The sequence below is a fragment of the Heterodontus francisci genome, chromosome 18 (genome assembly GCF_036365525.1).
Source record: "Heterodontus francisci isolate sHetFra1 chromosome 18, sHetFra1.hap1, whole genome shotgun sequence".
Taxonomy (NCBI): domain Eukaryota; kingdom Metazoa; phylum Chordata; class Chondrichthyes; order Heterodontiformes; family Heterodontidae; genus Heterodontus; species Heterodontus francisci.
The window spans coordinates 32,715,888-32,739,404 of record NC_090388.1 but is presented as its reverse complement, the minus strand read 5'-3'; the positions used below and the strand labels follow the sequence as shown (position 1 = coordinate 32,739,404).

The window sequence follows — 23,517 nt, the reverse complement described above, 5'->3', positions numbered from 1 at the left end:
CCTTGAGGTTCCAATCTCGAGTACTGTTAGACTATTTACTGCAGGGCAGGCCCTTCCTCTGGATTTATGCTACAGTTTTGGAGCCTCTACAAACGAACATTTGCAGAAACACTAACATAATGTAAGCACCTTTCGATCCTCATATTTGTAAACTTTTTCTAAGTATGTAGAAGTTTCCATATTACTTTGTAATATCATGACATCTATATTCTAATTTGCACATTTTTTGCCCAATGTTTTCCTGCATCATGCATCTGCAACGTTATGCCTCAGCTCATTACTTTTATGTTAATAATGCAAGTACAGTTTAAAAAATAAGTTATCCTTTGCAGGGTCCACAACTGACCTGATATAATTTGCAGGTCCATATTCCTATGGGTATAGGCAAAACAATAAGTACAAAATAAGACAAGCCATAAATAGTTTGTAGAAATGTATGGAAGTTTGTCATTATTCCAAGATGCTTGGGTGCACTTTTGGCACAGCCATTTTTGTATAGCATCAGAACCCATCCATTTTTTTGCCAGGATTTTGTGGATAGTGACGAAGCGGCAGCTCTCACCGCTGATCTGAAAGAAAGCTACACACAAACATCAAGTCAAAAGGATCTCCAGGCATCCAGCAAGGGGGATGTCATCAAGCAAGATAAGCAGCCATTCTCATTGAGGTATTCTCATAGACAGCAAACCAGGAAATAAATTGCACTGATTATCCATCACTTTTCAATATAATTTTACAGAGAATAAAGTAAATGGAGCATAAACATGGGATTAAGGTAGAAGCTGAAATATCATAAATTAATTTAAAAACAGCTTTTTTTATTTTAAGAACATAGTTTTCTTTATCATAATGGAGAAATTTGACATTCCACAAATATAAAATGTGTTTTTCAGGGCCGGAGAGGTTTTTCAGCAGTAATTATGAACTTGATATGCTGTTAAAAACGCACGTACCCCTAATTCAACTAGATATAACTTTTTCAAGGGTTTTCACAGTGAGATTAATAGAGTCAAAAGGCAAGTTCTCATCAGTTCACTGATTTCCAATTGATTTGCATTCTGCAAGGACTGCAACAGCGCAACCTATGGAGAAGCATAGAATCACTGACAGCAACTTCTGGATTTCCTTGTTTAACTGTGCATGTGGCTGGATTTTCCTTCTGGGGTCAGGAACCCTATGTTGGGAGAACTTCCAGGTCCCAACCATGCACCGTGTTGGAAGTGGACCCCTGAGGGCACGCTTGATGTCCAATTTAAATGGCTGGCGTGCTTCCAAGACTGGAGATCTAATAGGCCCTCCAGCAATGACACTTTGGCAACCGCACTGTCCGAGATGGGAGCTGCCGATGTTTTTCAGAGAGAGTGGGTGCCTCCGTCTTGAGGCATCCTCTGAAAAATCTATAAAAATAGAAAAGGTCATAGCTGCCAGACTAGCAATGACTATCGCTGCATAGTGGCTCTGCGGATGGTGGGGGTGCGGTTTGAATAGACCATTGGAGCCTTGGCACACTAGTCTGCCACTGGGTAGCTGCCACTTCTCTCTGGCTGTGTTTTGACCACCAAAGGGGAAAATTCCAGTTGGCACGGGAGAGGGCCCTTATTTGGCCCCACAGCGGCCTTTATTGGGTACCCGTTGTTTGTGGGCAGGAAGCCATTCTGCCTTGGACCTGTCCTTGAAAATGGCTGGTGGCGGACCCGTGCCAACAAACAAGCATGCCTGCTGATGGTCAGAAATTCTGGGCCTGGCCACCTCTGGTCCTGCTCCCATCTGATGATGAAAATCTTGGCCCAGAGTTGTTGTCAGTTTCAAGAGAGTGATGACAGCAAACACTAACAATTTCACCATCATTACTACCACAAAATCTGAGCCCTTGTTTACAGTTGGTATTTCTGAAATTGAAAGTGCTTAACTGAAACAGCAGTGTAATTACTTGGAATCGTGTAGGAGGAAATTACTAGACACAAGTCTATACAAAGCAAGTGACAGCAGCAATTTATTAAACTTAAAATCTATCAACTAAAAGCAAAAATACAATTTGTACTGGAGCAAAAACTGAAGACATTGCAAATCTGAATGGTGTTGGTTCTTGGGCAAGAGTAGTTTAGTCTTAATATTGCAACACTAACATGGATGTATTTAACACTTTGTTTATCCTAATGCACTCTTGACTTTCTATCCATTTGCAGTGCCAAAATATTGCATGTTTGTTTGAGCAGAGATCACTTGTATTTAAGACGTAGAAATATAGCCTGTTGAAAAATGTGAACTTGCACAAATGGTGCTGTTGACCGATCTGTTTCAGACAGCCCATGTGGTCTGGCTGCAGCAAATAATGTATTGGGTCTGTTCCTTAAATTGGCACAGGAGGAACATGATAATCAACTGGTGATAAGTAGAAATCCTGTTATTTGGGAGGCATTTCATTAGCTGTGTGTTCATTAATGTTTTGTTACTTTCTTAAATCTGGTTAACAATGAATTTAAAAAATAATTGTCAACGGACCCATCTTGGGTTCTACATTCATTTTTGTTTGCAGGTGGTTAACAGTACCTATGCAATTATTGGTCAAAACCTAACACCTTTCAGTGTGTATTTTTGTGCCCTTCAAGTATCAACTGTCGAACCATAGCGATTTACAGCATAGAAGGAAGCCATTTGTTACAGCTCTTTGCTAAAGCAATCCAAAACTAATCCCACTGCCCTACTCTCTTCAGTTAGTTCCTGAGGCCATCCTAATTAAAAGCTTTGCCTGGCTTCGAATTCACTTCACATCCTGGGCCTGACTCGCAAACCATTTTAAAGCTAGAGGTGCATTTTAAAATTCACTGATATCCAGTTCTTTCTTTGGAAAAACTGTCAAAATAACCAGAAATGTGACATATTTGCCTCCCCAGGGGCAGCTCCTTTATTTGCGAACTCCATGGTTTGTTTGCAGAAATCGTGTGTTTCTTACTAGGTCTGCCACTATACCTGCCAATCCTTTCAGATCCAGGAGCCTACATTCTGCATGAAGAGCTGCCTTGTAGATGCTGACCTCTCTGCCAGGCACTTCTGCTGTGCTAGCTACAGTTCCATTTACTATGTGGTGAGCTCTGTATGGTCTGGCTCAGTATCAGGTCAGAGCTTGCAAGTAGTTTTTTTTTAAAAGTAAAATGTTTCCTCTTCTCTTCCAACTGTGTACCTTAACTCCAATTTCAAATGTTCATATCTTACTGCACAAGGGTTTTCCAATTGACATGTGAAACTATCAGATTTTACGGTAGTTTTTTTTGTTTTGGCACGTGCTGACCAGGATTTGAGGCAACTGCTGAGACTCCTTTTAGTTGCAGTCAGCACAGAGAGGAAGACCTTGCTTCCATCAGTCTACCCTAGATCAGATCCCCATATTTTTGATATATTCCAGCCTAATGTTAGGTTGATTACTAAGTGTTAATCTACCAGTGATGTGCTGCAACCCAAAGTGCTTCACAGCCAATTGTGAAGAGTCATAATAGTGAAGAAAAAGAGTAGCCAATATATACACAAGGTCCCACAGAAGCAAAATAAATGACTAATTTGCTATGTTGGTTGAGGATTAAATGTTAGCCAGAACACTGGGAGAGCCCCCTGCTTTTTGAAAATTTTGATGGGATCTTTCATGTCCGTTTTAGATGCCAGACCAGGCTTCAGTTTAATATCTTATCTTAAAGATGGCACGCCCAATAGTGTCACACTCCATTAGTACTACATTGAAGTGCCAGCCTGGGTTATATGCTCTAGTCTCTGGAATGGAGCTTGATCCCACAACCAATACCATTGAGTCAAGACTGACATCTACAAAGGATAAATGGGCATAACTAAACCATTACTGTACTCCATTGTTCTATCACTAAAAATGCATTTGTATAATGCATTAGAAACACCTTAAAACATTCCAGATTCACAGAATTAGTTTTGAAGGGCAATGACAGGAGAATATGGTACCTATCCTATTTATCACTAGATCCTATGAACAGCAATCAAATTAATCTTTCTTTCATTATTTGGTTATAGGTGAAATATTAGCCAGGACACCAGGAGAACTTGCTCTTTTTGAATAATGCCTTGGGGTTATTAATGCTCATCTGAACCACTGGAAAAGGCATACAGTGCCTCAGTTCATTATAGCACCCAAAGGAGTGCACCTCCACAACTGCAGCACTGGAATGTCAACCTGGATTATATACTTAAGTTCTTCAGTAAATATTGGACTGGAAACATTTTGATTTAGTCATGAGTGCTGGCAACAAAGGCAAGCTGACACAGACTAATTTCAATGCCTGTGTGCAGATGGTCAGATCTGTTCTATGTTTGAACTCCAATTTTAATATGTAAAACAGTAGTGATTGACAGATGGTCAGTCAGTTGTTCTGGCATTAAAGTGCACTGAAGGTAAAGTACAGGGGTGGGTTTTGCATTTAATTTGTAATTGCTCTTGCTAATAAGTGAATTACTCATTACAGAACAGCTCACGGTGGGTGCAGCCAGAGAGTCGGTTACCAGCTGGGACCAGGAGTATGATTCATGCATCCTTCCTCTTCTTGAGGAACATCAACCTGCCTATACCTTGTATCGATTGGACACCATGAATGCTCAGGGATTTCAATGGCTCTTTATTGCCTGGTCACCTGACCTTTCACCAGTAAGGATTTGGTTGTCATAAAGATGAAGGAAAAATATGGTTAAATATAGCATGCTTTTGAGAGCAAATCTTTCAGGAATGAGTCACTTAAAGAAAAGTTTTCTTCTCCCCAATTTGTTTGGAAGATGTTGGCTGTTACTAGGGTACAGTCCATGAGCAGCAACAGCCCTCTGGTACATTGTCCAAGTGCCAACTCTTCATACGTGAATCAAGATAGTGAATAAGCGCAGGCTCTTTTACCACAGAGGATATCTTGGCATACGTCCACACATCACTGAAAGTCCACAAACTTGCACTTTCCAGTAAGATTTACAGATTAACGATTGGCAGTTGGGATCCTGACTGAATTTAGCATTAGGATGTGGGGTCATTAAATTTTCAGGACTACCTTTATTGTATAAATGGGAATTCATGTGTACAGTACCCTAGAGTGGCCTATGGTGCTTTTCATAAAAAGTTTATTTAGTTTAGTCTTACTCCCAATGGAGTTGCATGTTTCAGTACCAAGATATGCAATTTGAGAGATGTGTTTGCCTTGCAGCATTAACATAGCATTTACAAATACAAGGATGCAAATGCAAATGCATGATTTTATTTAAATTGATGAATATCTCCCATGCAGAGTACTGCTATTTGATTGCCACTGATATCTTTTCATAAGGAACTAAACCTAAGTTCTTAATGTGTTCTCAATTATGCAAGAGCTATATTTATTTTACTTTCTCGGATATATGATGGTTTTTTGCAGCTTATGCAGAAGATGTTATATGCAGCAACAAAAGCAACATTGAAGAAGGAATTTGGGGATAGCCACATCAAAGATGAAATATTTGGAAGAGTAAGGGTATGGATCTAGTTGACTTTTCTATAGTTGCCCTATTTCTTTGTCCTCAAGATATGGGTGACACTGGCAAGAGTGTATTTACTGCCCATACCTAGTTGCCTTAAGATGGCTTGTTTCACGTGCTGAATGTAGATGTTGCATCACTAGGAAGGTGGATTGTGTAGTATTAAACTTTAATCATCCAATAGTGTAATCTTAACAGTCTGATAATTAGAATGGACTCCAAACATTTGACTTTATTAAGCCAGTGAGTTCTAGCTGCACTTCGCTGTCTTGCATAATTGAGAAGGATTTGTACCCGTACTACGAGAGAGGAAAGGGTCAGGTACAATCATCATAACAGAATCATCTACCACTTGGATGAAGACTGTGTAATTTGAAGAGCTATATTTATTCTACAAAACTAATTGAAATGTTAAGAGTGTTGTGTCAAAGTAATTATCACTTATTTCAACTGAGCTGATATGTTCGTACTTGGGTAGTGATACATGAGTTTCTTAGAACCAGTTCAGCCAAGAGGCTCTAATATGTCCCTGGCAATGGGAGACCCAAGCAGGTCAACCTGTACTCCAGGGCACTGATTTTATATTTGACCAGCTAGCCTGACTCAATGATGTAGTCAACAGGGATAAGCCTCTCACTGGAGCTGAAATTCTTCCTACTGGTTTACAGGGTTATCTGGAGCTCATTATTCTAAAGGGTCAGTGATCCTAGCTTGAGAAGCAACAGGAAACTTAATACTCTTAACATAACCATCCCACCAACTACATTCCCCTTCCTGGCTACTGTCACTGTTTCAATTAGACAGTTTGCCACCTCAATGTTTGAACCTGAGTTTTTGACCCAATAACCTCTCCCTCACAAAGCCTGCCCATTTTCATCTCTAACATTTACCCACTTCTGTCCTATGTTCAACTCATTTACCACCAAATCCTCACCTCCAAACTAATTTATTCAGATGCTGTTCTGGATGGCCTCCCATCCTCTATCTTCCATAAGCTACAGCTCAGACCTTACCCTATCCCATATCAAGCCCTGCTTATCCATCACCTCTAGCCTTGCTGACCTAAATTGGCTCCTGATTTCTCAACGCCTCATTTGAAATGTTCAACCTTTTACCCACCACTGCCAGCTGTGCTTTCAGCTGCCTAGGTCCCTTGCTCTGAAATTTCTTTACTGAAATCTTTCACCCCTCTCCTCCAAGACCCTCCTTAAATACTGTGGACTGGATTTTGTGAGGCCCCATGAGGTGGGATTGGAGGCGGAGATCACGAGGTATCGCCACGGATGGCGGGGCAGATGACCCATCACCTAGCAGTCTTCCCAGGGGCAGGATGGGCTGACGATGGCCGTCCCGCCCAGAGGCCAATTGAGGCCCCCAAGAGGCCTATTAATGACCAATTAAGGGCCTCTTCCCGCTGCCACTGGGATCTTACCAGCGATGGGGGAAGGTCACCTTGTAACATGAAGTGCGCTCCCTGAAGGCTTTGTGGGGGGGGGGGGTTCCTCCTCCGTGGACAATTTGTGCCCTTGGAGAACCCCTACTGGGAACCAATGAGCCCCTAGGACATCCCCCCACTTCCCCTGGACGGCAAGACTAACCCCCAGCCCCCCCTCCCCCGCCCCCCCGTCGGGGCCTTCCAGACTAGCCCCAGTAACCCTGCCTCACCTACCTCCTTGTCCGGGGTTCCAGTCTGGGTCAGAAGCCTCTGAAGTACTGGCGGTGTTGACCGCTCCTGGTGGCGTTGCCAATACAGCTTAGCTGCCGGCCCTCTGATTGGCCAGCAGCTAATGGAGGTGGGATCCCTGTCTTTAAATGGATGGGGATCCTGCCTCCTAAAACTTTCAATAAACTGGAGGATCACACGGGCGGGGTGGAGTTGGGTTTTTGTTGTTGGGTGGCGGGGGGGGGGAGGCGTAACAAGGCAGAGCTGGGTTCGGCCCAGCGCCGGGAGCCCCACCTCCAGCACAAAACTCAGAGCTATGTCTTTGATCAAGCTTTTTGACATCCTTCCTAATATTTCCACCTTTGGCTTGCTCTCTGTGTTTTTCTTATATCCCTGTAAAACATCATCCCCTTTCAGTGCAGCAGCTTTTTCGGGAGCAGCGTGTGAGCAGCTGGGAAAGTCAGTTTGAAAGTAAATTTAATTTCCTTTTGTTTTTCGGCGGAGGCCAGGGGGCTGCTGGGTAAGTAAAACACTATATATTTGGGTGGTTTAAAATAACTTTCCTTTCAGTGCAGCAGCTTTTTCGGGAGCAGCGTGTGAGCGAGGGAGCAGCTGGGAAAGTCAGTTTGAAAGTAAATTTAATTTCCTTTTGTTTTTCGGCGGAGGCCAGGGGGCTGCTGGGTAAGTAAAACACTATATATTTGGGCGGTTTAAAATAACTTTCCTTTCAGTGCAGCAGCTTTTTCGGGAGCAGCGTGTGAGCGAGGGAGCAGCTGGGAAAGTCAGTTTGAAAGTAAATTTAATTTCCTTTTGTTTTTCGGCGGAGGCCAGGGGGCTGCTGGGTAAGTAAAACACTATATATTTGGGCGGTTTAAAATAACTTTCCTTTCAGTGCAGCAGCTTTTTCGGGAGCAGCGTGTGAGCGAGGGAGCAGCTGGGAAAGTCAGTTTGAAAGTAAATTTAATTTCCTTTTGTTTTTCGGCGGAGGCCAGGGGGCTGCTGGGTAAGTAAAACACTATATATTTGGGCGGTTTAAAATAACTTTCCTTTCAGTGCAGCAGCTTTTTCGGGAGCAGCGTGTGAGCGAGGGAGCAGCTGGGAAAGTCAGTTTGAAAGTAAATTTAATTTCCTTTTGTTTTTCGGCGGAGGCCAGGGGGCTGCTGGGTAAGTAAAACACTATATATTTGGGCGGTTTAAAATAACTTTCCTTTCAGTGCAGCAGCTTTTTCGGGAGCAGCGTGTGAGCGAGGGAGCAGCTGGGAAAGTCAGTTTGAAAGTAAATTTAATTTCCTTTTGTTTTTCGGCGGAGGCCAGGGGGCTGCTGGGTAAGTAAAACACTATATATTTGGGCGGTTTAAAATAACTTTCCTTTCAGTGCAGCAGCTTTTTCGGGAGCAGCGTGTGAGCGAGGGAGCAGCTGGGAAAGTCAGTTTGAAAGTAAATTTAATTTCCTTTTGTTTTTCGGCGGAGGCCAGGGGGCTGCTGGGTAAGTAAAACACTATATATTTGGGCGGTTTAAAATAACTTTCCTTTCAGTGCAGCAGCTTTTTCGGGAGCAGCGTGTGAGCGAGGGAGCAGCTGGGAAAGTCAGTTTGAAAGTAAATTTAATTTCCTTTTGTTTTTCGGCGGAGGTCAGGGGGCTGCTGGGTAAGTAAAACACTATATATTTGGGCGGTTTCTGAACCCGAGACACCACACTTGTAGTGTCTCCCACCCGCCCTCCTCCTCTAACCAAAAAAAAAAGGACTCGGTGGGGTGTTTATAAGGTAAGGCTTTTTCGATTTCTCTGGTTTTATTGTGATTGGTAAAAACTTTTCGTTCCTTTTTCATTTAACTAAGTTTAAACTTAAGATTAAAAATGGCAGGAGATCTCAGACCCGTATCATGCTCCTCTTGCTCAATGTGGGAGCTCAGGGACATGGCTGATGACCCTGTCTCCTTCACGTGCAGCAAGTGTGTCCAGCTGCAGCTCTTGTTAGACCGCATGACGGCTCTCGAGCTGCGGATGGACTCACTTTGGAGCATGCGCGATGCTGAGGAGGTCGTGGATAACACGTTTAGTGAATTGGTCACACCGCAGATTAGGATTGCTGAGGGAGAAAGGGAATGGGTGACCAAAAGGCAGAGAAAGAGCAGGAAGGCAGCGCAGGAGTCCCCTGCGGTCATCTCCCTCCAAAACAAGTATACCGTTTTGGATACTGTTGAGGGAGATGGCTCACCAGGGGAAGGCAGCAGTAGCCAGGTCCATGGCACCGTGGCTGGCTCTGCTGCTCAGAAGGGCGGGAAAAAGAGTGGAAGGGCTATAGTCGTAGGGGATTCGATTGTAAGGGGAGTAGACAGGCGGTTCTGTGGTCGAAAACGAGGCTCCCGAATGGTATGTTGCCTCCCAGGTGCACGGGTCAGGGATGTCTCAGATCGGCTGCAGAACATTCTAAAGGGGGAGGGTGAACAGCCAGTTGTCATTGTGCACATAGGCACTAATGATATAGGTAAAAAACGGGATGAGGTCCTACAAGCAGAGTTTAGGGAGTTAGGAGCCAAGTTAAAAAGTAGGACCTCAGAGGTAGTAATCTCAGGATTACTACCAGTGCCACGTGATAGTCAGAGTAAAAATGAAAGAATAGTCAGGATGAATGCGTGGCTTGAGAGATGGTGCAGGAAGGAGGGGTTCAGATTTTTGGGACATTGGGACCGGTTCTGGGGGAGGTGGGACTATTACAAATTGGACGGTCTACACCTGGGCCGGACTGGAACCAATGTCCTTGGAGGTGCTTTTGCTAACGCTGTTGGGGAGGGTTTAAACTAATGTGGCAGGGGGATGGGAACCAATTGAGGTCAGTTGACAGTGAGGAGGTAGTAACAAAAGCCTGTAAGAAACTAGATCATGAAGTCAGTGTGACTAAGGGGAAGAGCAGGCAGGGAGCAGATGATGAATATAAAGGGACTGGTGGTCTGAGGTGCATTTGCTTTAATGCAAGAAGTGTAGTTGGTAAGGCAGATGAACTTAGGGCTTGGATTAGTACCTGGGAGTATGATGTTATTGCTATTACTGAGACTTGGTTGAGGGAAGGGCATGATTGGCAACTAAATATCCCAGGCTATCGATGCTTCAGGCGGGATAGAGAGGGAGGTAAAAGGGGTGGAGGAGTTGCATTACTGGTCAAAGAGGATATCACAGCTGTGCTGAAGGAGGGCACTATGGAGGACTCGAGCAGTGAGGCAATATGGACAGAACTCAGAAATAGGAAGGGTGCGGTAACAATGTTGGGGCTGTACTACAGGCCTCCCAACAGCGAGCGTGAGATAGAGGTACAAATATGTAAACAGATTATGGAAAGATGTAGGAGCAACAGGGTGGTGGTGATAGGAGACTTTAATTTTCCCAACATTGACTGGGATTCGCTTAATGTTAGAGGTCCAGATGGAGCAGAATTTGTAAGGAGCATCCAGGAGGGTTTTCTAGAGCAGTATGTAAATAGTCCAACTCGGGAAGGGGCCATACTGGACCTGGTGTTGGGGAATGAGCCCGGCCAGGTTGTTGAAGTTTCAGTAGGGGACTACTTTGGGAATAGTGATCACAATTCCGTAAGCTTTAAAATACTCATGGACAAAGGCGAGAGTGGTCCTAAAGGAAGAGTGCTAAATTGGGGGAAGGCCAACTATACCAAGATTCGGCAGGAGCTGGGAAATGTAGATTGGGAGCAGCTGTTTGAAGGTAAATCCACATGTGATATGTGGGAGGCTTTTAAAGAGAGGTTGATTAGCGTGCAGGAGAGACATGTTCCTGTGAAAATGAGGGATAGAAATGGCAAGATTAGGGAACCATGGATGACAGGTGAAATTGTGAGACTAGCTAAGAGGAAAAAGGAAGCATACATAAGGTCTAGGCGGCTGATGAAAGACGAAGCTTTGAAAGAATATCGGGAATGTAGGACCAATCTGAAACGAGGAATTAAGAGGGCTAAAAGGGGTCATGAAATATCTTTAGCAAACAGGGTTAAGGAAAATCCCAAAGCCTTTTATTCATATATAAGGAGAAAGAGGGTAACTAGAGAAAGGATTGGCCCACTAAAGGACAAAGGAGGAATGTTATGCTTGGACTCAGAGAAAATGGGTGAGATTCTAAACGAGTACTTTGCATCGGTATTCACCGAGGAGAGGGACATGACGGATGTTGAGGTTAGGAACAGATGTTTGATTACTCTAGGTCAAGTCGGCATAAGGAGGGAGGAAGTGTTGGGTATTCTAAAGGGCATTAAGGTGGACAAGTCCCCAGGTCCGGATGGGATCTATCCCAGGTTACTGAGGGAAGCGAGAGAGGAAATAGCTGGGGCCTTAACAGATATCTTTGCAGCATCCTTAAACACGGGTGAGGTCCCGGAGGACTGGAGAATTGCTAATGTTGTCCCCTTGTTTAAGAAGGGTAGCAGGGATAATCCAGGAAATTATAGACCGGTGAGTCTGACGTCAGTGGTAGGGAAGCTGCTGGAGAAGATACTGAGGGATAGGATCTATTCCCATTTGGAAGAAAATGGGCTCATCAGTGATAGGCAACATGGTTTTGTGCAGGGAAGGTCATGTCTAACCAACTTAATAGAATTCTTTGAGGAAGTGACAAAGTTGATTGATGACGGAAGGGCTGTCGATGTCATATACATGGACTTCAGTAAGGCGTTTGATAAGGTTCCCCATGGCAGGCTGATGGAGAAAGTGAAGGCGCTTGGGGTCCAAGGTGTACTAGCTAGATGGATAAAGAACTGGCTGGGCAACAGGAGACAGAGAGTAGCAGTAGAAGGGAGTTTCTCAAAATGGAGACGTGTCACCAGTGGTGTTCCACAGGGATCCGTGCTGGGACCACTGTTGTTTGTGATATACATTAATGATTTGGAGGAAAGTATAGGTGGACTGATTAGCAAATTTGCAGACGACACTAAGATTGGTGGAGTAGCAGATAGTGAAGGGGACTGTCAGAGAATACAGCAGAATATAGATAGATTAGAGAGTTGGGCAGAGAAATGGCAGATGGAGTTCAATCAGGGCAAATGCGAGGTGATGCATTTTGGAAGATCCAATTCAAGAGTGAACTATACAGTAAATGGAAAAGTCCTGGGGAAAATTGATGTCCAGAGAGATTTGGGTGTTCAGGTCCACTGTTCCCTGAAGGTGGCAACGCAGGTAAATAGAGTGGTCAAGAAGGCATACGGCATGCTTTCCTTCATCGGACGGGGCATTGAGTACAAGAGTTGGCAGGTCATGTTACAGTTGTATAGGACTTTGGTTCGGCCACATTTGGAATACTGCGTACAGTTCTGGTCGCCACATTATCAAAAGGATGTGGATGCTTTGGAAAGGGTGCAGAGGAGGTTCACCAGGATGTTGCCTGGTATGGAGGGCGCTAGCTATGAAGAGAGGTTGAGTAGATTAGGATTATTTTCATTAGAAAGACGGAGGTTGAGGGGGGACCTGATTGAGGTGTACAAAATCATGAGAGGTATAGACAGGGTGGATAGCAAGAAGCTTTTTCCCAGAGTGGGGGTTTCAATTACTAGAGGACACGAGTTCAAAGTGAAAGGGGAAAAGTTTAGGGGGGATATGCATGGAAAGTTCTTTACGCAGAGGGTGGTGGGCACCTGGAACGCATTGCCAGCGGAGGTGGTAGATGCGGGCACGATGGAGTCTTTTAAGATGTATCTAGACAGATACATGAATGGGCAGGAAGAAAAGAGATACAGAAGCTTAGAAAATAGGCGACATGTTTAGAGAGAGGATCTGGATCGGCGCAGGCTTGGAGGGCCGAAGGGCCTGTTCCTGTGCTAAATAAATGCAAATTGTTGTAAGCTATGCGGTTTTAGCTGGTTAAATTTCATCAGTACTATTGCAAGTCCTTAAATGCCTAGGGCTAAGGTAGGAATGGTGTCCCTATGGGGAATGTACGTGAGATTCATATCAGGCAAACAGTATTCCTATTTATGTCAATTTCTTCGTGGTGTCATTAGGAGACTGTTAAACATGGTGATTTTCCACACATTTTAGATATCTGTCTGAGAAAAAAACAGAATTGAAGAGCTTCCAGTTCAACTTGCTCATTCTCAGCTGGAATTTCCTGGCACCAGATTGATGAAATTTGGCATATTGTACAGGAAAAATGCCGGATTCCCCTCTCAACTTCTTAAGTCTTAACTGGATTGTGAGGAGGGCACAGAGTTATTAAGTAGGGCAGAAACTATTTGAAAAGTTAGTTACCCCAAACTACTCTGAAATTGCTTCGTCAGTCTACAGAGCTACACTGCCTGCCTCCTCATCTGAGGAATGGGGGACATATATCTGAGGAGTGATGTGGTTGGGTTGTGGGGGGGTGCAGGGGGTAGTGGTGTTGGAATGGGAAGATGAGCAAAGTGCTTTGTGAAGTTGAAGAATTTATTGAAGAGGCCAGCATTTATACTTTCTACTTCTGTGTTTGTAGGAGGATGTTTCCTTTAGTGGTTACAAAAAACACCTTGTTTCACAAAGAGATCCTGCCCCACTAACTGCAGCTGAAGATGAGCTACAGCAAATCAAAATGAATGAGGTGGTAATAATTGCAATGTACAGATCCCAGTTTTTCAAAATTACTGTTTAACCAGTATCTCTGCTTAGATGTGTTTTGGATTAATGCTGGTTGTGCTGCACAGTCGTCTTTGTGATATTTATCTACATTTTGATATCAAATGTAAATAATCTAACTGACCTTTCCATGTCTAAAACCCTTTACAAAATTATCAAACACAGCCATACAAATTAACTGATTGAAGTTACCATTTTTTTGATTTATATTTCAAAATGTTGCTGTTTGTTAGATATAAACAACATAAGATAACGTTTGAGAAAGATCGCTGCTAACATTTGTTTTTACAATGTACAAGACCATTTTTTGTCTTTGTGATGAAAAATATCAGCTTAGGTGCATTCAATAAAATCAATTCCTGAATTCCCTGATGCAATGACATTTAAGATCAGAGATACTGCTAACCTTCCTGTATCGTAAGAATTTAAATTTATCAAATCACCAATATCACTAGGACTTCATGATAAGTTTTGAACACAATGACTTGATTTTTTTTAAATGGTGCAATTTATTCATACAGTAAAAATTATACAACAGAATTAACAATGCTTATTGGCAGGCATAAAATCATACACACAGAAGAAGGCCATTCAGCCCATTGTACCTGTGCCAGCTCTTTGAAAGAGAAATTCAATTAATCTCACTTCCCTGCTCAATCCCCATAGCCCTGTAAAATTTTCGTTTTCAGGTATATATCCGATTCCCTTCTGAAAATTACAATTGAATCTGTTTCTATCACACTTTCAGGCAGTACATATTGTGCTAACTTGTTTTGAATTATAGTATGAATCTAAAGAGTTCAATTAATACCAAAACTGAAGTAAATTCATCCTTGGTCATTGCTAATCAAAATGACTTTAAAGGTCTGCACTGTATAATGTGTACGAAGTATATATCTTGCATTCTTCAATGATATAATCATGCAGGGGAGGCGGTGGTGTAGTGGCAATGTCACTGGGCTAGTAATCTCTGGGGACATGGGTTCCAATTCCACCATGGCAGATGGTGAAATTTGAATTCCATTGATAAAAAAATCTGGAATTAAATGCTAGTCTAATGGTGATCATGAAACAATTGTCGATTGTTGTAAAAACCCATCTGGTTCACTAATTTCCTTTAGGGAAGGAAATCTGCCATCCTTACCTAGTCTGGCCTATATGTGACTCCAGACCCACAGCAATGTGGTTGACTCTTAAATGTCCTCTGAAATGGCCTAGCAAGCCACTCCGTTCAAGGGCAATCAGGGATGGGCAATAAATACTAGTCTATATGCCCCAAACGAATATAAAAAAAACTTTTTACTTGTATTGTTATTTGGTCTGCTGCGTTTTAATGGAATAATGTTCTACTTAATAGAGCAGTTTAATCAGACTGACATTGCTGGACATTTTACTGTCTTGTAACATTCACATATCCAAGATGATTAGGATCTCCTATTATCTTTGGGCTTTTTGTTGAAGAAATGGCCCCACTGTTGCTTCATGGCCTGGCACTATCTTGGAACCATAAGCTTTGAAATTCATTGGCAGTCATCCATTCTGTAAAATACATTATAATAATTGTACTGAATGAGAAGACATATTTTAGCCCTCTGTTTTAATTTTTAACATGACAAAAAGATAATTTCTCACTGCACACATGCACCCATATGTATGGGAAAGTTCGTTCTTTTTATTGGTAGGGGGAAACTGAAATCGGTGTAGCAACTAAGCAACCAGCTTTGCAAAGAGTAGCCTTTCCTATACAGGAAGATGCTATACGAGCACTGGATAAACTCTGGAACAAACAGCTTAGCTATGTGCAACTTGTAAGTATTAATAGCAATTGTATTGGCTAGAATCTTCATTTGCACTGCTGCTCTCTAAAGGATTGATAAAGTTTTGTTTAGTTGCACTGGTGAATTATTCAGACAGCAGTGACTTATGTAGGGATACAGTTCCATGGGCTCCAGCAATCCTGTCGTACCAATAGACCATTATTCTTGTGAAAGTCTGGGTGATGATATTAACAGGCTATCCAGCTATGTCTTGCATCGCAGTCAAGCGTAATCCTGTCCTCAGTCTGGTGTCCAATGATGTCCTTGCTGGCATCTGATCTTTCACCGTCCAAAACCTTAAACTTAGCCAACTGTACCCTGTGCATAGGTCCTACTCGCCCATCTCCTCCCCCCCACCCCCACATCCTTGCTGTTTCGCACTGGATTCCTGTTCCCATACACGTCAAATTCATATCTTCATTTCCTGTTTTCAGCTGCTTCCATGCCTTGCCCAATCCAATCTATGCAACTTCTTTTAGCCACATTTATCTTCCTGCATCCTGTGGTCTCCCAACTCTAGCCTTTTGAGCATTCCTGCCTTCCCATTCCCTTCCCATTACCTCACAGTAGCCTCAGCTGTATTCTCTGGAGTTCAGTCTCCTAAAGATCTCTGCTTCCCCCTCTCCTTCCATCTTTAAAAACCTTCTTAAAACTTATGGTTTCAATACGGTTCAATCATCCATCCTACTTTTTCTTTACATGTCTATTCTCAAACTCTGGGAAGGTCCTTGGGACTTTTTCAACATCAAACACACCACATAAATGTAAGTCATCAGCCCCTCATTCTCCTCTATTCAAAAGTATGGAACCGGAAAAGACTCTACAACTCATCAGGTGGGTCCCAAAAACAAATCTCTCAATTACCTACATCCTCAAATATCTACCCAATTTTCTTTTACTTGTCCTTCTGAGCGTCGCTGGCAAGGCCAGCATTTATTGCTCATCCTAATTGCCCTTGAGTAGGTGGTGGTAAGCCGCTGCCTTCAACTGTTGCAGGCCATGTGGTGTTGGCACACCCACAGTGCTGTTAGGGAGTGAGTTCCAGGTTTTTGACCCAGTGAAGGAACAGCGATATAGTTCCAAGTCAGGATGGTGAGTGACTTGGAGGGGAACTTGCAGGGGCTGGTTGGGAAGATGATCAGCAGCCTACACCACAGAGGTAGGCTGCCAATTAAGGTGATTGAGACCACAATTCGGGGCAATTTTCCGACTGCCCTGGCATTTTACTGCCAGTGGAGCAGCCCCACAGTGGAGACTGCCAGCTCAATGGGAATGGCCTGAATGCAGTGGGCTGGGGGGCCTTCAGAGCAGGAGGTTCCATGCCCCATTGACAGGGCCTCAATTGTGAAAGGCCACCACTACAGCCAAAGCTGATCCAGCAGAGGGGTTTCCCCTCCATCCTGATGGACTTGCCAGCTTCGATCTTGTTAATTTCTGTACTACTGTGCAGGCCAGCTAGGATGCCTCCATGTAGAAGCACCCTTGTGGCCCCTGACCTGCCTGAGCAGCGCTCACCTCTCCCTCTGGAGCTGCGGAGGCTCCAGAGCTGCCGGCCCTCTGGAACTGCAGTATCGAGAGCCCGCTTTCTATCCTGAATTAGGAGGCTGCCTCCTGGAAGATTGCTGAGCCGGTCTTGCTGCTGGCAAGTGCAGACTCAGGAACCCCATTTGGTCCTGATGTTTGGGTTCCAAAGCCTGTGGGGAAACTCCAGCCTTCTGAATATGCTTTCATCTGCAAAATTAAGACAACTTTTGTTTGTCTCCTGCTATGTATTATTGATATACACAGAACAACAATGGACCCAGCACTGATCTCAGTTGCATCACTTGCCATGTTGATGCAGTTCCATTTGCAGACACCCTTTTTATACAGGGCTTAACCAATTTAAAGCCCACCTTAGAAGAATGCCTTCTAACCCATGTCTTCCTACATTGTGAATTAATTGCTTGGGTGGCATGGTTACAAAAGCCTTGCTGCAATCCATTCATAGAATTCATATCATCAACAAGCTCCATCATTTCTTTGAAGAACTCCAGTCAGAGAAGTCAGAGTGCATTTACTTTTACTTTTTTCAACAGTAATTCAATGTTACATCTATTTCTGTTGGCAGAAAATAGACTTTAATGAAGAAACTATAAAGTTGGCAGATACAACCAATACAGACATAAGAGACTTACCAAAGCGAATACCAAAGGATTCTGCTCGTTATCATTTCTTCCTGTATAAGCATTCTCATGAAGGAGACTACTTGGAGTCCATAGGTATAGATTTCTTTGATAATATTGGTTCCATTGCAACCTTGTAAACTTATCATGTAATTATTTGTTTGAACTTGAGATGCCTGTTGTTAAATCTTCCTTTCCTGATTTCCTTACTGGAACTTATTTTGGCAGGAAGAGCATTTTAGGTTTTTTTGCAGACCTCTCCTGAGCTCCTGTCAATATTACTGTTCATTGGTCAACAGGAAGAGGCAGAGCTGGCTCTATCATGTTTCATCAATGGTGGCGCTATCTCCATATAAGCAGTGGCCTGTAGTCCTTTGCCACTAGTGATGAGGATTATACTAGGGAGTATTGATGTCCTTGTTCTGGGAATAAATATTGATCAATTTTTTTGACAAAATTAGTTGGTTTCTCTTGTGAAGGGGGATATAAAATGTTTATTTTTTCAATTCCATTCTAAGTAAGTTGATTAACATTGTTTCTTTGGATGTAAATATTTATCTGTCTTCCAGTATTTATATACTCTATGCCCGGCTACACATGTAGTATTCGAGAGCGAATGTTGTATTCCAGTTGTAAGAGTCCATTGATTGATATGGTGGAAAAACAAATACCTCTGGAAATAACTAAAAAGGTAAATGTTCTTTCAAACTCCTTTAGCTTATTTGTCCTAGTTATTCATCTCCGTGTTATTCTTTGGCAACCAAGAAACAAACAATGCAGAATATCCCAATGCTTCTTCCATCTCACACTATCAAGTAATGATGCTAGCTCCATTTCATTTTCTCCTAAACTGCAAATGTATGGTGTCTATTTTCCGCAGATTAGTCAGTCCATTTAACTGTATTTCAACTGTCTAAAGTCATTGTTCATAATGTTTGGCATTGTGCCATTTGCTGCTAAAACTTGAACTCCTCGCAAAAGCAGAACACTCAGCTGTAACCATGAAAAGATTACCAATTTCTTTCCAAGCATTTTTTTAATCTCTGCTGGATGCTTAAATTCAACCTTAGAAAAGTGGTGCCATAATCTTCCATAAATTCAGCAGTGTGCCCAGATGAAGGTCATTTTTGTACAAGATTTAGTGGCTTTGTTAAATAATCTTGCATCCTGTACCTCCTGAGCATGTCAATACTAAACAAATTACCAGTGTTCGTAAGTGTAAGGTTAGTTAATACTAGCTCATTGTGGGTCCTTTTTGCATAAATTGGTTGAAGTTATCCATTACTTGGTAGTAGTAAAATTTGAATAATTGAACTGTCTTAATATCCTGTATATTTCTCCCGTTGCACTTGTTCAGTCCAATAGAGTTGCAGTCTTGATATAATTTTGTTGGTGAAAATTCCACTGTTGTCCTCAAATTTCCTTGCATATGTTATTTTCTTGTTTGTAAAAACATAAAATTATAAGGTACTGGTTCACTTTTCTGTCTTCAGATTGAAATTGATGATGGCAATGAGCTGACTGCTGACTTCTTGTATGAGGAGGTTCATCCAAAGCATCATGCAGATCCTTGCCAAACCGAAGGGGTCCTGCAGGCAAGAGGGGAATAAGACGATTAATACGGGGGCCAGCAGGATCGACAAAACTGACTAAAATGTAATAATTTCCAAGGTTTTGCTTTTTTGGACATTTTTTGAAAGCTTGATATTTGACACTAATTTTACATATTGATGCCATTCCATATCATTTTACAACACTCAAATCTAATTATAATTTTTTTGGTGTTGCCTGTTTTGTTTACTAAGCCTGGAGTGTTGAGTTAGACTCTATCTCTGGTAGTAATTTCATTTTCATTATTGTTTTTAGATTTCCAGCATTCTTGCTTTTCCTTCATGTCTTAATTCTTGGCGATGCTATCGTGTTAATGGATATTGTTACTCTTCATTACCTTTTTCAATTGATGCACTATAAACAGCAAACACTGGATTTGCTTTCTTGATGTTCTTGTCACTCTCTTCTGTTTTGGTTAGTTGTGCAATCTGCATTTGTTTAGAGCAAAACACCAAACTGGATTTTAGTCTGACAATTGTGCCAAGTTTCTCCACTTTCTTGCTTAATGGAACTTCAATGCAGTCAAACTATGTTTAAAAAAATTTAAGCTCTTAAATATTTTATACTGCATATAATCATGTGGTAATAATACAGAAACTCACCTGTCCAACCATGCATTTCATATCAGTTTACATGTTGGCAATCCAGTTTGGTTCCTTGCTGTAACTGGATGCTGATGTCTGCAGTAAAGTAAATGCTATTAAATTCAAACTATAACTCAGCGATACTGAGTGAAACTTGCAAAAGTTACTCCAACTACAGGGATCTATAGGCTTATTGTTGTATTTGAAATGACAGATTAGTGAATATATTTACATAACAAGAATACCAATTCTTCCTGTTGCAAGTTAAATCATTTGTGAAGAACCGATGCCTTCATGTTAATCTGACACTGTCCAAGTTCACAATTTAGCTTTAACCAGTTACATTGTACTATATAGAATAAATAAATATATATATATATATTTATTTGTTGACCTTGTAGTGGTGAATAATTGAGACGTGCAATGTAAAGCTCCAATCTATAATTCGAATCCCAAAATTTCATTTTCCTTAACTTTAGGTTAGAATTTTAAACAAGTGAATGCATATCTCCTATCTCAGCCTTATAAAATTGAGATGTTATAATAATATTTAATGGAGAGTTTTCATCTGTATGAATAGAATCTCAAAGAAATTGTGTTGTGTTTATTTTTGCATTCAGAACATTGCCACCAGCACTTAATCATTGACCCAAATTTGAAAGGTTGATATGAATTTGATCCATATGTTTTCTTAATCAATATTTTCTATATATCAAATAGCAGCATTTATATAACTGCTAATATGGCAGTCTTGGTTCCAAATGTTATAAGAAATTACTACCATTCTAATATTCTAATTTCTAAATCTATGCTGTTGAAGGACACTCCCAAGCGCAGAGGCATCTGCAGCAAACATTATAATGTTTAAATGTTATTTGAGTAAGTAGATTCATATAATCCTAGTGAATATATATATATATACTCATATACAAGTTGAAAGTATAGCCACATATTGTTACAAAATGGAGTATTTACCCAAGGCATTGTGGGAACAAGATTGACTAAGTCATATCCCTGAGAATGGTACCGTGAGACACAGACAGTTAGGCTGACCAAGCAGGCCCCCTCATATCAGTGTATAAGACAGTTGCTTTGTGTAACTGCAGACTGCACAAATCAGGAATGCAAGCTTGATAAAGGTAGAAGGATTCATTGTGAAGACTCAAGGATAGTTGATAAGGGGGTCTGAGAAACATCACAAGATGATCAGGGGGCTTGCTATGAGCTGATCACGTAGCCACATGATGCCTAATGAGTAATCTAATTGGTAATATGTGTAATGTATGTAATCAATAACCGTTATGATTGGATCATGTCCAGCCAGGATGGGCTGAGTAACTGTTTGAAAAATGTATAAGTATGGATGATTTTCCTTTGTTCGGTGGAGAGGCATCTGGACAGCCCAGTGACCTGCTCCCCGCTGGCGCAACTTAATAAACTGTTTGACATTGGAGCAGACCTGAGTGTCGAGTGATTCTTCTAGATTCATTCCCGCTAACAATGCTAAGTATTAGTCTGTGACAAGGTGGATAGTTTCTTGTCAAATCAATCCTTCCCAAATAATGCATTCCAGCTCAGTTTCTCAAGAGTTTTAAAAAAACACAAATAGCATTGGGTAATTCAATAATTTGAAGTGCAGGTGTTTTTGTCCAAATTGTTATCTGGTTTGGTTTTTCAGGATGTCCCAAAGCGCTTTGGGATAATGAAGTACTTTTGAATTATTGTCACTGTCACAATACAGGAAATGTGTCAGCTAATTTGCATACAGCAAGGTCCCATAAAAAAAGCAATCAGATAATTTATTTTTGGTGATGCTGGCTGACGGACAAATATTGGCCAGGACATTGGGGATAACTTGCCAGCTTGTTCTTGAATAGTGTCATGGGATTTTTTTTGTCCACCCGAGTGGGAAGATGCGGGGCTGAATTTTACCGGCCCCTCGACACCGTGGGTTGCAGCACAGGGACTGGTAAAATACTGTGGGGAGAGGCCTGCTTCGACAACTTCGAGAAGGGCCAGCCGCATATTGCCAGTGGTGGACTTTTTATCTCCATATTAAAATGAACCCTAATGAAATGTAAATTAAATTACCTGCAGGCGGCGGCTGTCCCACGCTGATTTTACAGCCTCCTTCGGCCTTCGCGCGCCTTCGGAACTCTGTATGGAGTTTCGAGGTGAGAACCTGGTGGGGAGGGAGAGGAATTAAATTTTCAGGAAGAGCAGGGAAAACACTTAATTGGATGTGGGAATGGTGGGAAGGGGTTGAAAGGCAAAAGATTGAAGATTGGGGGAGAAAGTTCGGGTATTTGAAAAAGCCAATTCGGGCAATGAATTGACTATTGGGGGGTTGGGTCACAACATTCATTTTGCTGAAGGGCTTAAAGCCCTTTAAAATGGCGCCGCACAGTGGCACTGGATGCCGTTGTGGCCGCTCCACCCCCTGTATTGAAATGAGTCCCCGCGCACAATATTACGGAGGCTGTTGCTGCGCATTCGTGCGGATTGCACACCGCCATTAGAGTACACCGCTGCGAACAGCGGCGCATTTGTTAAATTCAGCCAGCGGTTTCGGATTAACATCTCATTTAAGAGACGGCACCTTAGACAGTGCTGCACTGGTGTGTCAGCCTGGATTGTGTGCTTAAGTCTCTGGAATGGGACTTGAACCTTGAAGTTTCTGACTCAGTGTTTGAGCACAATTGAAACACAGGGCTGAATTTTACCAGTCCTCTGGAGAAGGACCGGGAGGCAGGAGGGGTTCTAAAATGACATCAGGAGGGGAGGCTGCGTCTTCGTGCTGTCACAGGATGTTCCCGGCAGCCACTTCCCACCCCCGTCAACATTTTACTGCCATCAGGATGGACCACCGGTGCGTGCGGAGACCACCAGCTAAACCAAGACGGGTTCCCGGTTTGGTGGGGGGGGGGGGGGATGGCCATTCTTTTTATGGTTGCTCCACAGAGCCCCCCGAAGCAATGGCCATCCCTGTGGCTCCGATGCTGCCACTGGTAGGCTCACTCCACCGATCGCCAGGGTAGCCTACCTGGTCTCGGCACAGTATAAAAAAAGACAACTGGCCTTCAAAGGTACCTCAACATGGAGGAGCCCTCTTCCTGTAGCCTCAGCAGCAGCCCCCTCTGTCAGTGGTGTTGCTGAGCCTGCAGAGCTGCCGACCCTCTGATTGGGTTGGGTAGTTCTGAGAAGTGTGCTCAATTGGACAGTGGCGGCCATTTAATAGGCTGCCGCTGGTAAAATTCCGCACTAGGTCTCGCCATCTGACCGTTGGCTCAGGACTCTCTTGTAGTCCCGGTGGCAGGACAACCTGGATTTACATAAAATCTAGCCCATATTGTATCATTTGAAAATATCTCTCAGAATGTCTAATTTGGAGTCTCTCGACATCCCAGATTCTTCTTCAATTCTCTTATCCTGGACTTGAGCTGTATTGCTCTAATCCTCAATTAACTTAATTTTCCCGTGAACATCATTGCTCAGTCACGCTGATGTGTGCAACAGTTGCTCATGTGGACCTTCAGACAGCACAAACTCACTTTTTAGTTTTCTGA

General features: G+C 42.5%; 1 protein-coding gene across 1 annotated transcript in view; it reads left to right on the top strand.

Annotated features, from left to right (window-relative positions):
• The window catches only part of LOC137379344 (twinfilin-1-like), a 40,697-nt gene extending 19,311 nt beyond the window's left edge, over nt 1-21,386 (top strand). The window contains 8 exon segments of the mRNA XM_068050052.1: nt 4,482-4,660; nt 5,409-5,504; nt 13,635-13,739; nt 15,457-15,582; nt 17,702-17,852; nt 18,326-18,447; nt 19,250-19,319; nt 19,322-21,386. Of these exon segments, the coding sequence (XP_067906153.1) occupies nt 4,482-4,660; nt 5,409-5,504; nt 13,635-13,739; nt 15,457-15,582; nt 17,702-17,852; nt 18,326-18,447; nt 19,250-19,319; nt 19,322-19,416 (944 nt within the window). The 3' untranslated portion in view covers nt 19,417-21,386.
• Nucleotides 21,387-23,517: the final 2,131 nt, after the last annotated feature.